This window comes from Triticum dicoccoides, chromosome 6A, assembly GCF_002162155.2.
Source record: "Triticum dicoccoides isolate Atlit2015 ecotype Zavitan chromosome 6A, WEW_v2.0, whole genome shotgun sequence".
NCBI lineage: Eukaryota > Viridiplantae > Streptophyta > Magnoliopsida > Poales > Poaceae > Triticum > Triticum dicoccoides.
The window spans coordinates 457,854,214-457,870,721 of NC_041390.1; the positions used below are offsets into that span (position 1 = coordinate 457,854,214).

The 16,508-nt window shown below is 48.3% G+C and overlaps 2 protein-coding genes across 5 annotated transcripts; one reads left to right on the forward strand and one right to left on the reverse strand.

Annotated features, from left to right (window-relative positions):
- Positions 1-814: 814 nt before the first annotated feature.
- On the reverse strand, positions 815-7,163 carry LOC119317250 (elicitor-responsive protein 3-like). Its single transcript, XM_037591680.1, has 5 exons — positions 6,967-7,163; positions 6,599-6,664; positions 2,563-2,689; positions 2,328-2,442; positions 815-1,158 (listed from the first exon to the last, which is right to left on the reverse strand). Exons 1-5 carry the CDS (start codon positions 7,031-7,033, stop codon positions 1,102-1,104), a joined length of 432 nt encoding a protein of 143 aa, XP_037447577.1. The 5' UTR covers positions 7,034-7,163; the 3' UTR covers positions 815-1,101.
- Positions 7,164-9,950: 2,787 nt separating this feature from the next.
- On the forward strand, positions 9,951-14,883 carry LOC119317251 (E3 ubiquitin-protein ligase RMA1H1-like). Of its 4 annotated transcripts, XM_037591683.1 has the most exons (3): positions 10,016-10,511; positions 10,624-10,800; positions 14,020-14,883. In XM_037591683.1, exon 3 carries the CDS (start codon positions 14,052-14,054, stop codon positions 14,772-14,774), a length of 723 nt encoding a protein of 240 aa, XP_037447580.1. In that variant the 5' UTR covers positions 10,016-10,511; positions 10,624-10,800; positions 14,020-14,051; the 3' UTR covers positions 14,775-14,883. The 4 variants fall into 4 exon arrangements, 3 of the variants coding, with proteins under 3 accessions (XP_037447580.1, XP_037447579.1, XP_037447578.1); XR_005153563.1 differs by lacking the exon at positions 14,020-14,883 and adding an exon at positions 10,933-11,126 and having other exon boundaries at positions 9,951-10,800; XM_037591682.1 differs by having other exon boundaries at positions 10,016-10,800.
- The last annotated feature ends 1,625 nt before the right edge of the window (positions 14,884-16,508 follow it).

The window sequence follows — 16,508 nt, forward strand, 5'->3', positions numbered from 1 at the left end:
AAATCCTCAGCCCGACCAGTTGTGTTGGAAACTAACTAAAACTGGGGTGTTCACGGTAAAATCGATGTATATGGATATTATTAATTCATCTGTGATACCTACGACTAAGGAGGTCTGGAAAGTTAAGGTTCCTTTGAAGATTAAAGTGTTTATGTGGTTTGTGCATAAACAAGTTATTCTTACAAAGGACAATCTAGTTAAGCGCAACTGGACAGGATCTACTAGGTGTAGTTTCTGTGATCGGGATGAGACTATCAAGCATTTATTTTTTGATTGCCCGTTGGCACAAGGGTTGTGGCGCATTGTGCAAATTGCCTTTAATATTACTCCACCGAGATCGATAAACACGTTATTTGGGGCGTGGCTGTTTGGGATTGAGTCCGAAACAGCCAGACACATTCGTGTAGGAGTATGTGCGTTATTATGGGCAATTTGGAATTGCAGGAATGATTTGGTTTTTAACAGGACAACAAATATTCATTTTTTGCAGGTGTTATTCCGGGCTACGGCGCTGATCCGTACTTGGTCCTTACTCACTCCGACGGAGGCCAGGGAGCGTTTGGTTACTGGATCTGTCCGGTGGGAGACGGTAGCGCGGGATATCTTCAACCGGTTTGGATGGCGATCATGTAATAGGATAGGAGTTTAGTTTACCTATCTGCTATTTTGCCAGCCGGGTTGTGGCTTATCTCATTTCTGCCTTGCAGTCGATGCTCTATGTGAGCTATAGGCTGCTTTGGTTCCTTTTTCTGTAAGACCTTTGTTCAGAACCTGTTTATTTGTTTAATAAGAGAGACTGTATGCATCGATCTGATGCAGAGGCCGGGGAATCCCCCTTTCAAAAATAAATAAATAAACAGTACACTATTATTTCCAGTACTAAGAAGACACTAAATGCAGGAATTGCAGATATCTACAGTTTAAACTTTAAATTCACGAGTAGTACCAGTACTTCTAACATGATTGATGAAGCCAAACTGACTTTCAGCTTCAAAAGGAACAGATAAAAATCCAAAGTGACAGAGTTTCGTATTGTATTTGCATGAGATGGTGATTCAAGGCCTCAAGGCTTGACGAGCATCCTTGTTCTTCCGAGTCTCCTCAATGCGATTGTTTCCAGCCACCAAAGTCTTCGGGGAGACCGCGCTGGCGACCATCCTGCATACAGAATAAAAGTGTTGCTCAAGGCCAACCATGCATTTGTTTTGCCGTTTTGCCAATTCTCAGGTAAATCTCAGCCCGCTCAAGTTTCTCGGAGCAAAACACGAGCTGATACTAAATTGTACTCGCTCCGTTCCAAAATAAGTGTCGTGGGTTTTAGTTCGACACTTATTTTGGAACGGACGGAGTACTTAATTGTCGTTCTGTTTGTATGTTGTAGTGGTTCACCCAAATAAGTTTTATTCGCATGGTCTTTGACTTTATTAGCATTTTGTACAGTATTGTTTTCTATTTCATAGTCATCTGATAGAATTCGATGGAAGACTAAGATAAGGACCATGGGTGTTTAACATAAATATCTGCCTACAGACTGATTCAGAAAGATTGACGACAAATATGGCTACAAAGAGCTACTACAAACAAAGCTGGAAAAATAATCGTTAAGGGGTGGCATAATAATATTGTTTGTTCGGGAGGTACAACTAATGTTCAAATAGTCCCTCAGTAGCTTAATTCACCAAATACGTTTCAAGGGGAATCATTGATTATTTTTACTAAATCCCAATACTGGCGTGTACGATTGCATCTGAAATTGAAATGAACTATATGTTTTCCAGTTATCGTCAAAATCTGCATAAACTGCTACATCTTGATGATGATGACATGACTTCATTTCTAAGTGACGCCATTGGTACATATGGAGCTATGCTGTGTTCAGTTACGAACTAGACCAACAAGGTAGGATCTTAAAAGTGTCTGCATCAATTCATGAAGTCCAGGACCTAAGAACCTACTGACTACTGTTTGAAAGAGGTGCTTATACAGGTTATGAACTATGACCTACAAGGTAGGAAGATATCATTGTCTGCATCAATTGGATCATGGATATCAGAACCTAAGAACCTGCTCTTCGAAAGAGCTAACATATGCTTGTAGAAGTCCTGGTACCTCCTGGTACCCAACCAGACAGTGGGTGGTACCACCCGCTGACTAGCCATCAGAAATACTAGGAATCTTAGTGGTTTGAGGTTATGAACACACCAGATAAAGGAAGGGGGCGAATTTATTCTCTTGCAAACATTAACAACAGACAGTCTTGGGAGTTCAGACCAGATTCAAGAATTCAGTTAAAATTAAAAATATGGAAGTAGCATTTTAGGATCTACCTCGGGAGTGAATGTGAGACCAACTTTGATTTCTCCGCAGTAGTGTTCACCTTTCACAACATTATAAACTGTTGGTGGAATGCTCCCTTCCGTATAAACTGCTTCCAAAGGAATCCTGCAAGAACAAGAGCAGTAAGTTCATGACAGATGTTCTCTGAAAAGATTCCGGATAATAACTTATAATGTACCAATAGTATTTGTAGAACTTCAGATATGGATGGGAAGATATGCATACGTTGCTTCACCAACGAAGTCGTCCGATGTGCCCGAGTCGCTGTCCATAAGCTTAATCACCAGCTCCGTAGCTTGGTCTGACACGGTGAAGACAAAGCTTTCGTTCCATTCAGGGTTACTACCTTTGCCTGCATGGGCATTTTGAAATTTAGCATCACATAACGTTCAGGAAACTGATATCTGAAGTTGAAACGAACGACATGAGGCAATAGCAACAACTCTGCATCCTTTAGACAAGGAACGGTTGATCGTTTAAAATGTTAGGGCAACTAAGAGTTAAGCACTTCTTAGTTCTCTTTTGTTTCCTTACTACTTAATTATCAGTCCATTTTTCCGATAAAGGGTGTATTTTGTTAACTCATAATGCCACATCAAGAGAATACAAAGCATCATGAGCTCACACCCGGCCTCTGCATAACTAGGATGCACACAACCAACACCAACGCACACACACACACAAAAAAAAGTAACCTCCCAGAAGTGAACTATAACATGTAGCAATAACCATCAGCATCAACCACCACCGATGAGAGCACCTGGACATGGGGAAAGTGCTTCAACAACGACACCTTTAAGAAGGGAACGACACGCAAGCACTGGCGGAGCCATGGCAAGGCCGAATGGGCCATGGCCCGCCCAGCTTTCTGGAGTTTCTACACTAATTTTATTACTTATGGGCCTTGGAACATCAGCCCATAAGATGTTTCCCTCTGTTTGGCCAGGCCAGCCTGCCCAACAAGGAGCTTGAAGCTCCGCCACTGCACGCAAGCACGGCCATCTTCAGATCCACCCACGAAGGGTCAATATGGGGTTTTCACCACAAAGAGGAAGTCTGAGCAAACTCCAAACAATGCCTTCAATAGGGGAATGGTGTAAGAACACCACCATTGCTAGGTAGAGCCAGTCGGAGCCAGACCTAGAGTTTTCACTTCGGAGCTAAAATTCTTGTGCTCAAGAGCACCACCAAACTTATGTCACCCTGTACTGCCGCCCCCACTTTCTATGAAGAAGTTACTGTTGCAAGCCAGATTGTCACTCCTCAACAGCCGTATACGCTCACAACCCCGACATGGACAAACGCAACCGGGCATACCACATATACGGGAAGCAGACCAGAGCACAACCGCCAACAACAACAAGGTAACTGACGCCACCAAGAACACACGAGAGGCTATCCCGCTGCCCCAAGTCTTCAACAATGATTGGACACAATTCGCAGACAAAAATCCGTCAGTGCCGTCAAGAGCCCACGTAGGCCACCTAACAGACATGGCTCCACGGAAGTCAGCTGACAACGGCACGAAGCCAAGCATACATGTAGACAGAACTTGTATCATATACACAATTCTTTTGCCTGTGATGTATACACGCAATTTGCTGCGCCGTTTGGTTCATAGTGTTTTTTATCTGGTGGTCGCCTATTTTCTCTGAGTTTTTTTCCCTTCATTGTGTATTAGGTCGTCTCTCTGTGCACATTTTCATCACTTGTTGGTATGAAGTCACAAAAAAAAATTCCTTCACTTACTCATTTTTTGCGAGGGTGTGTGTATGGAAAAAGCAACCCCCTTCCCCTCCCGCGTCGCCCCGCGTGTGATAGGGAGGGCGGGGCGACCGCACCACCGCCGCCAGAGACCCCCTCCACCTGCTCCTCCCTCGCCGCCGCCACAGGGCACGGGCGGGCAAAGCCATGCCGACGCCAGCGGCGGCAAGGCTCTCTCCGCTCCTCGCGCGGTGGCCCCAGTGCGGGACGGGGCGGCCACGGCGAGATGGGGTGCTGGCTTCGGGCGCAGCGGCTCTCCGGCGCGGTCTCGGCGGCGGCAGGGCCTGGTTCATGTGCCGGGTGGCATTGTGGTGGTGGAGCATGCTTATGGGAGTAGCTCGCCTTGTCTCTGATCTGGATCGGGCTGGGGAGATGCCTCGCAGGCAGTGCGGGCTGTGGGCGGTGCGCGCACCGGCATGGCAGCCATCTTGGCACGGCCACGAGGTGGTAGGAGGGCCTGGGTGGCTGGCAGTGGGCTTCTTCGGCTGTTGTGCCATTTTCAGGCATGAATGGTGGTGCGAGCGTATGGCGGTGACGGCAATGCAGATTTGGTTGCGGTGGTTTCATCAGCCGGCACAGGGTGGTGGCGACGACTCTCCTTCTCTTGGGTTCAAGCCGACGGTGAACGGGATTGGGCGAGTACCAGTGGTGCCGGCAGCACGTGCAACGGGGAAGGCTTGGATCTAGGGTTCGTGCTCGGGCAGGCCAGATCTATGCCCGGTGGATCGGAGCAGGTGCTTCGGGTAGGTGTGCCCGGGTTGCGTGCACGAGCGACGTCTAGCTCTCGCGGGCGTGGTGGGAGTTGGTGGTCGTGACATCGCGGTTCCGGCCGTCGGATCAGCACCGAAGACCATGAACATGGCGTTGTGTGTGATCACCTGGGCCAAGGACAGAGGGCTAGCGTCGAGGCTTGCTCGTCGGCGGCCGTCGGCAGTCATCGATTCGTGTCCCCCCTATTCCACCGGGGCTGGCTGGGGATGCAGGTGTGGGCGCTTCCTACGGTGGAGGCGCTAACCCAGAATCGATGGCTGATGCTGGGTTAGGAGTGGATGGAGGCGTCCACTCTTCCTATCGTGGTGGGTGTGTTTTGAAGTAGGTGGATGCCGGTGTTTCGGGCCTTGGATGCCGGGGCAGCTGCCTTGGAAGGTTGGCTGCATGGTTGGCTCTCCGGCAGGCACCACGGCGGCGGTGATGGCGTCCCTTTGGTCGTGCGGGCGGCAAGGGGATTGTGTCGGGTGGCTCGGGCTTGTCCTTTTGTCGTTGGCAGTGGCGATGCCCAGATCCAGATCTGGGAGTTTGGGTTCGTCGCAGTTGTCCTGGAGACCTCGTGGTGACACGGGTGAGCTACCGAGCGAAAGCTCTACGCTTTGGCGGCAACGATGGCGATGCTCGCGGGCGCCACTCACTTCTTGAAGACATCGTTGTGGTTCTTCTCTCCGTGTCAGGGCTCTGGATGAAAACTCATGTCCTCTTCGGACTCGGTAGTGGCGACGCTCCGCACCATCTTCCCTCCCGAGGGCGTTGTTGTAAAGCTTAGGTGTGCTAGGGTGTAGCGCGGCGTTTTATCCTATCTTCACTGTGTTCTCCTTCGGTAGCATAGTCGCGTGCATTTTGCGTGATCCGATTATCCAAAGATTTGCTTTGTAAGAGGGCTACCTCTCCACCCTATAACGTTCGGCCGTGTACTTTGTTTGGTGGTTGCTTTATATATAAAGCGGGGCGAAAGCCTGTTTCGAGAGTCACAAAAGTTAACTTTTCATAAATTATTCATTTATTTATCTCCTTATGAGACCGCCCGATTCATCATTACCATGCATGAAGGGTAGTAATGTTAGAACTCAGAGGCTGATTGGTTTGCTACCAACCTTTGGCATTGCCGATATTTGGCAAACCAACATTTGGCAAAATCAAAAGTTGCCAACATTTGGCAACCTTTTATGAGATTGACAACAATTGGTATGCAACCAATCTCTAGCCAACACTTGACAGTTGTCAAAATTTGGCATGCCAACTTTTGGCATGGAACCAATTAGCCTCTCAATATATATATTCATTACCATGCCTGGAGGGCGAGGAGGCTGAGTTCAGTAATGCAATTCAATAAGGATGATCGGAATCATCCGTGAATAGCAGTGGGATCTGTTAACGAGGCATCTGATTACGGCCTAGGTTTATCAAAACACATGCAGAGGATTGAGAAGACGTTGTAAACGGGTCATGTTGAAAAAACTCAGAAACAAACACCTCCGTCTCACTAGATTATTATTTTTTAAAGGAGAAAAGACCCCCGGCCTCTGCATCAGAACGATGCATGTGGTCATTTTATTTAAAAGTCTAGCAAACCATCTCACTAGATTGTTGGAGCTACAAGTTAGAGCTGTTTGTTTAGCAATGCAAAAATAATCATCAAATTTGAAACCTATATTAGCAGCACATGAAAAGATGAATGACAGAATCAATCGTAAGGAAAAGGAACAAATGGGAAGAGCATACCCACCTGACGCGATACTGCTCCTCTGCTCCTGCGAGCGGCATTTGAGAAGTGCGTACGGGTCCATATTGCCTGCGCTCAATTTGTCAACAAGAAGCAACTTATCATCATCAGAGTCCTTGCGAAAATGATGGGATAAACAACCAATAAATGCATCAAACATTTCCTACGATGGCGCAGGGGGGCCGAAACGGCGATTTAATACGAATAAATCAGTCGACCCGATCGATCAAAATTCTAGTGAGGCGATTAATAGCACGAACGGCAACGTCCCGATCGAAGGAAAACAGAATGGTCCGCACCCTAGAAGCAATCGCTATCTTACAAGATTATTAGGGTTCACAAAGCCAAAGGATTGGTTGGTGCGTACGTACACAGGAAATCGGTGTTCTCGAGGCCCTTGGCGCCGACGAGCAGCACCTCCAGTGTTCCGTGCACCATCGATTCTCTTCCTCCAGCGGTCGAGTTGAGCGGCAGGATGCAGATCCGGATGTCGGTCCTCCGCTCTCGCTTGGGTCCTCGGCTCTCACATGGAAATTGGCGTGGAGTGGCGTGGCTTGGGGACTCCTCGGTTCTCGCCCGCCAGTTTCGGTTCGGAGTCTAAATATAGACGAAAGGTTCTACTTTAAACAAAAAAAAAAACGGTGAACCAACATACAGGTGAATGGTTAGAGGGACTGTGATATTCCAGCTCACCAGAGTTTAATTCCTGGCGGTCACATTATTTCTGCATGCGCTTTAGTGAAAGAAGATGTTTCCATCGATGACGAAGCGCTTACGATGACTTTGTAAATCTGAAAATGATATGCCGACTCAGTCTCTCGAAGATGCTTATAGGAGTAAAATGTGCGTGTATGCGTTCATAAGGATGAGTGTATGCGCGTATGTACGAGCACAAAAAATGACGGATCTTTTTATTTTTACTAGTAATAATGTACGTGCAATGCACGTTTATATTAGGTAGGATATTAGTTGTACATCATATTAGGTAAGATATATTTGTTGCACGTACGAGTATTTGGTAAGATATCAATTACTTTTTACGCGGGAATGGTAGGATATTAATTACATGGCAGATTTTGTGGGATAGCGTCGAGTCAAAATATGTTTATAACCAATGACAGTGGTGGGTAATTAGAACGTTAAACATGTTTGATGCTCAACGTTGGAGCTAGGGGTGGAAATTGGTAGCGGATAATCCGAAATATCCGATATTCGTATTCGAGAAAATGCCTATTCGTATCCGAAACATCCGCATCCGAACCAAAATAGAAATGGAAATTATCCGTATCCGAATTTATTAAACAAATAAAAAATAAAATATGGTATGAGATTTTGAGACAAATATGGATATGGAAGTGGATATATCCGTATCCGAATAAGATTATGGGAGGTAATTTTCAAAATTCTAGACCCAATATTCCAATTATCCAACATAAAAGCCAAATAAGTGGTAAATTTTACTCTCTATATGATTAAACTTATAAATTATTATGTATTACAATAGTATTTATTCATAAACCTATTTATCATTGACTTATTGTATGTCACAAGTTGATAATTTCAGGTCACATAGCTATCGACTAATTTACTTAAGCAATATGTTAATATTATTTGTATCCGTTCCGAATCAAGAAAATATCCGATACATATCCGTATTCGAATAATATCCGAGCCGCATCCGTATCCGATAACATCTGTATTCGGATTCGTATTCGTTTTGAAAATATGAAAATGGAAGTGGCAAGAGCACTATCCGATCCGCATCCGATCCGTTTCCCTCCCTAGTTGGAGCGATTTGAACCGCTAAATAAAATGATTTAACGGTCAAGATAGTTTGAATCTGCCCCTTTCAGTGTTTTTATATTGGTATAAATATAGATATACTGGATATAGATATAGATTTTTCTTATTAGTTTCTGTTTCCAGGAGGTGGTGTGGCGTGTTGAATAAGTTTTCTTTGGCATCTTCTCATCTCAATGTGTCTGGCATCAGGAAGAGCATGCGAGAGTTTGTGTCGCTAGATTTGTTTGCCCTCTTCGAATTTTGATAATTGGTGTGTCTATCAAAAAATATACAAAAAATGTTGAACGTGTATGTAAAAGGTTGACATCAAAATACTTCCTTTGTTCCTAAATATAAGTCTTTTTAGACATTTCAAATGGACTATAACATATGCATGTATATAGACAAATTTTAAAGTGTAGATTTATTCATTTTGCTCTGTATGTAGTCATTTATTGAAATCTTTAGAAAAACTTATATTTAGGAACGGAGGGAGTATATGTAAAAAAAATATTAATGTTGTATTTGAAAAATGTTGAAATTGCACAACAAAAATCTTTCAGATGTATACCAAAAAAGTTTTGTATAATTCAAAAAAATGCTGAACGTTTATAAAAATTTATTCCTACCCTATATGGAAAGAGAGAGAAAAAACCAATGAAAATTGAAAAAGAAAGAACAAAACACAGAAAACTAATTAAAACCAGTGCAACAGAATGAAAACTGTGAATACCGAGAAAGAAACAAAGAAAAAACAAAGCCGATAAAACTAAGAAAGAAAGAAAAAATAATCCCTCTGTAAAAAATATAAGAGATCTTAAATCACTCCTTTAGTGATGTAAACACTTTTATATTTGTTTACGAAGAGGAAACAAAAGGAGAAATGATTGAAACTGAGAAAGAAAAATACCCGAAGAAAAAGAAGGGGAAAAAAGGAAACCAATAAAAACAGTGAAAGAAACGAAAAAACCATGGAAAACCAAAATAATAGAAAACCAGAAAAACCGGTGTAGAAACAAAAAAAATAACAGAAGAGAAAACGTAAAGAAAAGAAGGAGAAAAAAAACAGAGGAAACTGAAGCAATGGCCCAACCAGCAGCGAGCAGGCGAGGTATGCACGACTATGGGCTCGCCTGATCCTCAAAAAAAAAAGACTATGTGCTGGCCTAATACTGTACGAGCGCAGCGACCGCAGGAAATCCACAAGGCGAGATTTCTTCCATCTCAGGTTGAGCGAGATATAGCTCCCGCTACATTTTCCTCCCTTTGCTTGGGCGCTGCGATTCCAGATAATCTGATCCTCGTGAGTCCTGTGATCGAGAGCGTGATGACAAAAGTTTCTGCCTAATAAAATCAATAGTTGGTGACAGCAATCATGAGGTGATTAAGATGATTGCTGCAGAAAAGCCACAACCGTAGCCGGGAAAGGCTCTCGCCGCCGGTCGTCGTATGCGGGACCGGCGTTCTGGAATGCACGCTAGTTTTTTGTTTTCTTTTGAGTCGTGGAATGCACACTAGCTAGGCAGTTAGCAGTAGCACCACGAGTTGCAAGCGTACAAGGATGAGGCGCAACTGAAAATGCGGCGACCCACGGGCATCGTGAGGAGCTCAGCGCACTCGCTGATTCCGTTGCGCCCACCGGCAACGCCGACGGTTGCGCGCGTGGAGCGAACGGCGAGGACGAGCAGCTCCGCAAGCAAGCGCACAAATCATCTCTCGGCATTGCACGAAAGAGGAAACAAAGGCACCACAGCCACGTCGTGACTGATGGGAGGATCCCGATCTTGCGGCGGACTCCGGGGTCTCGTCGTTTATCCACTGCAACTACAGGGGCAGCCTGCTTTGCTGTTTCCGCTTGCTTTTCTCTCTCTTTTGTTTTTTGTTCCTTTTTTTTCCATGCTTGAGCAGTAGCGAGAGTGAGAGCGCTCATGACGTGCTGGTGCCAGCAACGGCCTGACGTTTTCTGGCCAACTTTTCCGTGTATATCGCAGGATCTAACAAGAGAGAAGGAACCGAGCGGACAAAATTCTCGCCTGCTGGGCAGGATCAGATTCAGAGCACAGCACCCACCGCCACCGGGGAGAAACAAAGCAGAGCAACCGCCCTCTGCTCCTGCTCCCCTTGACAATGACGGGTACCGTCGCCACCTCCGAGCACAGGAAGCCGGCGACTTCCCGCTTCGGTTAGACCTGCCGTTCCACGCACCGGCGACTCATTTTTCTTCGTTTTCTTGGTATCTCCCACAGCTGCGACTGACGTCGACGGCGCGTTCGTCGCCTCCACGAGTCATCTCTCGCTCCCCGCCTATACATACATACATACGCTACCGCTCCGGTTCCCGTCCCTCAAGACTCCTTCGCGCGGAGCCCCGCCGAGAGAGGCCCGGAGGCGGAAGGCCGGCCGTGCGCGTGCTGCTATCGCAGGTCCGTCCTTGTCCATGGATTGATCAAGCTTTGATAAGTAGTTTCTCTGTTCTTGACTCTGGGTCTCTGGGTTCAGTCCAGGCGGCTAGGCTTGTTTCTTTCATAGCTCTACCCGGTTTTAATTTTTGCTAGATCAATCCGCACTGTCATTATCTTCAACAACAAGATTGTGCTGGTCGCTCTTCCAATTGATGCGGGGATTTCTGGTCTCCAAGAGCAAATGAATGCTCAGATGAACATCATTTCAACGATATTCTCAACTGCATATGGTTTAATAATTTGGGTGCCATTAGCCATTAAGAAAATCTATGGCTACTGTTAGATCATCATATTGCACACTGTTCATCATCTCTGTACGTGATGATGCCAACAGCGTTCTTAGGGCATCTCTAGCCGCGCCCCAGGAAGGCCTCCTTAGGCGTTTTTTCTTGTGCCAGCGCAGAAAAAACGGACCAGTCGCGCCCCTAGGAGCCTGATTTTCGCCGGCGTGGACCGAAAACAGCGACGGCGGACCCAGGCCGAACCCAGCGCGCTGGGGGGCGTCTGGGGCGCCGAGGCGAACTGTTTTGGCGCGAAAAAGCCGCGGGCCAGCCGCGTCAGGGACACGGCGGCTCGTCTTCCCCCCAACTGCCTCGGTTCTCGCGGGGAATCAATGGCAAGGCTGCCGCCGGTCAGCCTTGCCATTGATTCCTCATGGGCGGCGCGTCGATGCCTCCCCTCCCTCGCACGCGTACACACGGGCGCGGAGCGGCTATAAAAGCCGGCGGTTCTCGTCGGTGCCCACACCAGACTCGCCCCCTCGCCGCCGCCCAGCCCCTCTCTCTCCGTCTCCGTCTTTCTCTCCCGAGCGCCACCGACAACCCCTCTCTCCATCTCTACCACCGCCGATCCGTCGCCATGGCAGAGCGCTTCCCCGGAGACGAGGCGGCGGCGAACGACTTCGGCCGCCGTTCGCTCCGCGAACAGGAGTCCTGGCTCCTGTTCCAGGCGAACATCCCGGCGGCGCCGGACATGCGCGCCGGGCCGACGGGGTGGCGGCTCAGCGACGGGGGAGTGCCCGTTCCCCCGTTACCCGACGCCGTGGCGAAGCCCAGGTACTTCGCCGAGGAGGTCAAGGTCGCGCGCGCCTCCCTGACCGACGACGAGCGCTCCCTCTCCTAGTACGCCGCCGGCAATCACGCGGTTTGGGCGGCGTACTTCCAGCGCCGCCAGCAGCAGCGCCTGGCCTCCACCAACGATGCGCTGGTGGTCGGCGGCGTGAAGACAACGAGGGGCGCCACCTGTGGTGCGGCGTCCCCGGCCGCACGTTGGATGGCGTGCTGGCGCACCTCGACGGCGGCAACAACCCGCCGTTGACCTATCCTGGCCGCCCCGTCGCAACACCGACGCGCATGGGCGCCAAGGAGGTTCGGCTCCTCCTCGTCCTCCTCCTCTCGCTCATCTTCCCACTCCTCCGGTTCTCTGGCGCTTCTCGGCGTCAAGGCCGAGCCCGCGGCGGAGACGCCAATCGGCCGGCGCACTCGCAGCGTCGGCATCGTCATCAACGAGAGCGGCTGGCGCGCCTCCTCCTCGTCGGCTCCTCCGCGCTTCGTCAAGTCGAAGATGGAGCCGGGGTTGGCGCCGGTGAAGACGGAGCCGGGGCTGGCACCGGTGAAGGCGGAGTTCGACGACGACGACGCGGTCCTAGAATGGGCGCGCCAGGACTCCATTGCGATGGAGAAGGCGCGCCGGGAGAAGGAGAAGGAGCGCCAGCGCGCCGCCTTGCGCCGCTTCGAGGAGCGCCGACGCGGCCGCGATGAAGCCGGGGTCGTCGTCTTATGCGACAGCGACGACGACGATGACGCGCCGCCGCCAGTCCGCCATGGCGACGCCGGGCAGGGGTCCAGCAAGGGCGTCCGCGTCAAGGAGGAGAAGGCCGACGACGACGATGACGGCGACGACGGCGACGACTTCAGCCCCTTTCTTTTTTAGATTAGGTTAATGTAATGAAAATGCGCGAATTTCACCGAAATTTGCCATGTTTGACCGAAATTTAACTAGTTTTTATCATAACTTCGCCGAACGGTCCTTTTTTTTTAGTACGCGACTGGGGGCGACCCTGGGAACCGACTCGCGCCAGGTCCATTTTTTACGCCGGCTCACCCTCAGACGGCGTTTTTAGACGCCCCCTGAAGGGCCAACGGCTGGAGATGCCCTTAATAGCCACAGAGATTTTAGTCCAACAACTGCATAAGAAGGACGTGCCTGGAGGTCTACTAAGTCAAAAGTTGTTGGCCGGATCATATATCCTTGTCACCAAGCCTATCAACCATTACCTTCCCTTTGTTTATTGTTCTTGTCTTCTCAAAGATCACTGGATATGCTTGCAGCCGAGCGCTTTGTTGTGTTCAGTCCCGTTGAGTATATGCCGCCAAAGCTGTACTGTATCGCTTCTTTATGATTGTTACCCAGTAAAAAGAAGTGATGCGCAACTCAGTCTCTGAAAAATGTTAAAGCACTGACATTTTTTATTGCCATGTTAGCAATATCATTATGATAGGATCGCATTCTCCTTCCCGCCATTCGCCGTGTGGTCAATTCTGTCTCCTTGGACTTGTCGTGTCTTAAAGAAAACAAGGATAACATCAGGTCGGTGTTTCAGTGATCTGGCGACCTTATCCAAAGCCATTGTCTAGGAGCTAGGACGCACGTTAATTCGCTTGAGAAGCAGGTTAGGGAAATGCCAGAAATAATTAGTGAAAAGGCTTATGTAGTAGTACTAGTGCATTACGTAACGTTTTCTACTCCTTGTCTGAAAGTAGTAGTAGTAGTACCTTGTTTAGCACGGGACCCGCTTAGGGTTTGGCTAGACTCATTACGACACAACAATATCCTGGGAATTCTATGGGCCAAGCAACCCCATGGTTCCCTTTCTTACAGTTGTAGCATGTGTCCCTTTCCGATCTTGGTGACACTGCCCACCTTGTCACGACGGCATCCACACATGAACCCGGACGGCACCGCGCGCCACAGATCTGCAATTTTGCGTGACTTGCTCCGTCCCTCTCGTTAGTTCGTTGTCCTGCTCCAGTCGGATCGATGATAATCTCACTACGGTTTGATCGATCAAGATGTCTACCTTGAATTATTGATTGGTGAGCTTTTTGTTCAGTGGCCATCTTCTCGCTGCGCGTCTCTCTCGTTTGTGTAATCCGACCGACCTTTTGGTTCCTTTTGCAGCGCCGTGAACCGTCTGAAGGTGCAAGAGCAGGATGAATCAGGTTAGGCGTGATAATGATCCGTCCAAGAGAGTGAGCGGGGACGCGCCGGCGGCGGCGGCACGCGCCGGCTGCTTCGACTGCAACATCTGCCTGGACTTCGCGGTGGAGCCGGTGGTCACCCTCTGCGGCCATCTCTACTGCTGGCCTTGCATCTACGAGTGGCTGCGCCGCGACGCCGCCGGCGGCACCATCTCGGCGGCAGGGCGGCCGTGCCCCGTGTGCAAGGCCGCGCTCACGCTGGACTCGCTCGTGCCGCTCTACGGCCGTGGCGGCAGCCGGCCCAGTAAGCCACGGCTCCACCCGGCCCTTCCGCGCCGGCCGACCGTGCACCGGGGAGCCGTCGAGCAACAGAGCGCGCAAACCAGCGGTGGCAGTGGTCACCGACGCGTGATCATGGAACCCGGTTCGCCGACTCGTTCATCCCGTCACGCGCGTGTCGGAGCCGCGCAGTTCAACATCGTATACCCTCCTCCGCCCTTGGGGTACGGCATGAATGCGATGAACTCGACGTCCAGTGGGGTGCTCGGCCGGATGGCCCTGGCGTTGCTCCCCTGGGTGTTCGGTGGCGAGGCGCCGGCGCCGAGCTACCCCCTGGGCGAGCTGCAAAACCTGAGCCCTAGGCTGAGGCGGCAGCACATGGAGGTGGAGAGGTCTTTGCATCAGTTATTGTTCTTCCTCTTTGTGTTCGTAGTGCTGTGCCTGCTCTTGTTCTGATCTCGCGGAGCACATTCCTGCAACTTCTCTACGTATAGCTGTCGTGTACTACATAGTGCAACTCTAAAAGAGGTCATGTGTTTGCACTATTAACCAAATGTCCAGCCTATCTGCCCGTGTGACAAGTTGCGATCATACATGAACAAACACTCAGTACTGGAAACCGACGGAGTCCTTTCCTGGCAAAACACAAAGGATGCATTGATGAAAAGAAATCTGTTTTCAAAATGTAAACTCTCAAGAGTGGCGGAGACAGACCAAGAGTAGTTGGGCTATAGCCCTAGGCATAATAACAATGGACTTTGTAATTCCTTCCTACAAAATATACGAAATAACTATACTGCATCACTCCAACAAGCTTAGCCCCAGGCGTAATTCGATACTATCTCCGCCACTCTCTCAAGAGATCGACACTCATGTACTTTTTTTTGAGACAGCTCACACTCATGTAAACTTGAACAATCATAAGCAGAAAGCCTTCCAGCGTTAGAACAACAGTTCAGGCCTTAAGACTACGACTAAAGACATCTGAAGTCGTTCCGGCGTACCTATACCTCGCTTAGCGCGGGTTGGAGCGAGCACTCACATCAGGCGTCACAAAATGGGCCGGCCCAGGTAGGTTTCAGCTAAGTTCGTCTTTTCACCTTTTTTGCTTTGTTCGATATTTTATTCTTATTTTCGAAAATATTCTAAATACACATATTTCAAAACATAAAATCAATCAAAAAAGTAAAATAGTGAATTTGAAAAATGTTAACACAACGTAAAACAAATGTTACCTTAATTCAAAAAAAATGGTAGAAAAAGAAATGGAGAAAATCAATGAAAACCGAAAAATAAACAAAGAATCCAAAAAACAAATCTGTGAAAACCGAGAAAAATAAAGAAAACCAAACATAAAAGAAGGAAAATAAAAACCAGTGAAAACAAAGAAAATAAAATTTATAACAAAGAAAAAATGGAAAACTGAAGAAAACCTGTGAAAAAAATCCAAAGAAACCGTAAAAATAGAGAAAAGAATAGAAGGAAACTGGACCTACAGTGAGCGAACCTACAGCGAGGAACCATATGCTAATGGCCAGCCTGCTCACGTTGCACCTCACGCGAAAGCTGCTTCCATCTCACTATAAGCGATATGTAGGAAGCAACTAGTTAACGAGCGCTCTTTCAGGAACCTCGCAATGATTAGCGCCACTTGACACGCTCCCAGTCATTCGCCACATGTTATGTTCTGGACGTTCCATCCGGATTTTGTTTTTATTTTTATTTTTTCGCACGTGTTTTCGGCTTATCAAACGGTTTTTTCCCGGGTTTTTTCGACGTTTTGGTTTTTCCCCGACCTTCCTTAGCTTTTCAATTAAAAAAATTCAAAACAAAATATTTTTTTGCGTGAAAAAAATGTGTTTTATTTTTTTTCGCGAAAGTCACGGTTTTTCTTCCGCGAGAGGCACGGTTGTGCTTTCGCGAGAGTCACGGCTATGCCTTTCGGAAACGGGAAAAAAGACGTTTTCTATTTTTTTTCGTGAGAGTCACGGTTTTGCTTCCGCGAGAGGCATGGTTGTGCTTTCGCGAGAGTCACGGCAGTGCCTCTCGGAAAGGGAAAAACAAAATGCGTTTTCTATTTTTTTTTCTTTCGCGAGAGTCACGGTTTTGCTTCCGCGAGAGGTACTGTTGTGTCTTCGCGAGAGTCACGGCCATGCCTCTCGGAAAGAGAAAAACAAAACACGTTCTCTA

Coding starts and splice junctions, on each gene's coding strand:
- LOC119317250 (XM_037591680.1), bottom strand. CDS start 7,033: ATGGTGCACGGAACACTGGAGGTGCTGCTCGTCGGCGCCAAGGGCCTC. Junction 6,665..6,966: donor CGAGAACACCGATTTCCTGT/GTACGTACGCAC, acceptor AATTGAGCGCAG/GCAATATGGACCCGTACGCA. Junction 2,443..2,562: donor GACTTCGTTGGTGAAGCAAC/GTATGCATATCT, acceptor TTGTTCTTGCAG/GATTCCTTTGGAAGCAGTTT.
- LOC119317251 (XM_037591682.1), top strand. CDS start 14,052: ATGAATCAGGTTAGGCGTGATAATGATCCGTCCAAGAGAGTGAGCGGG.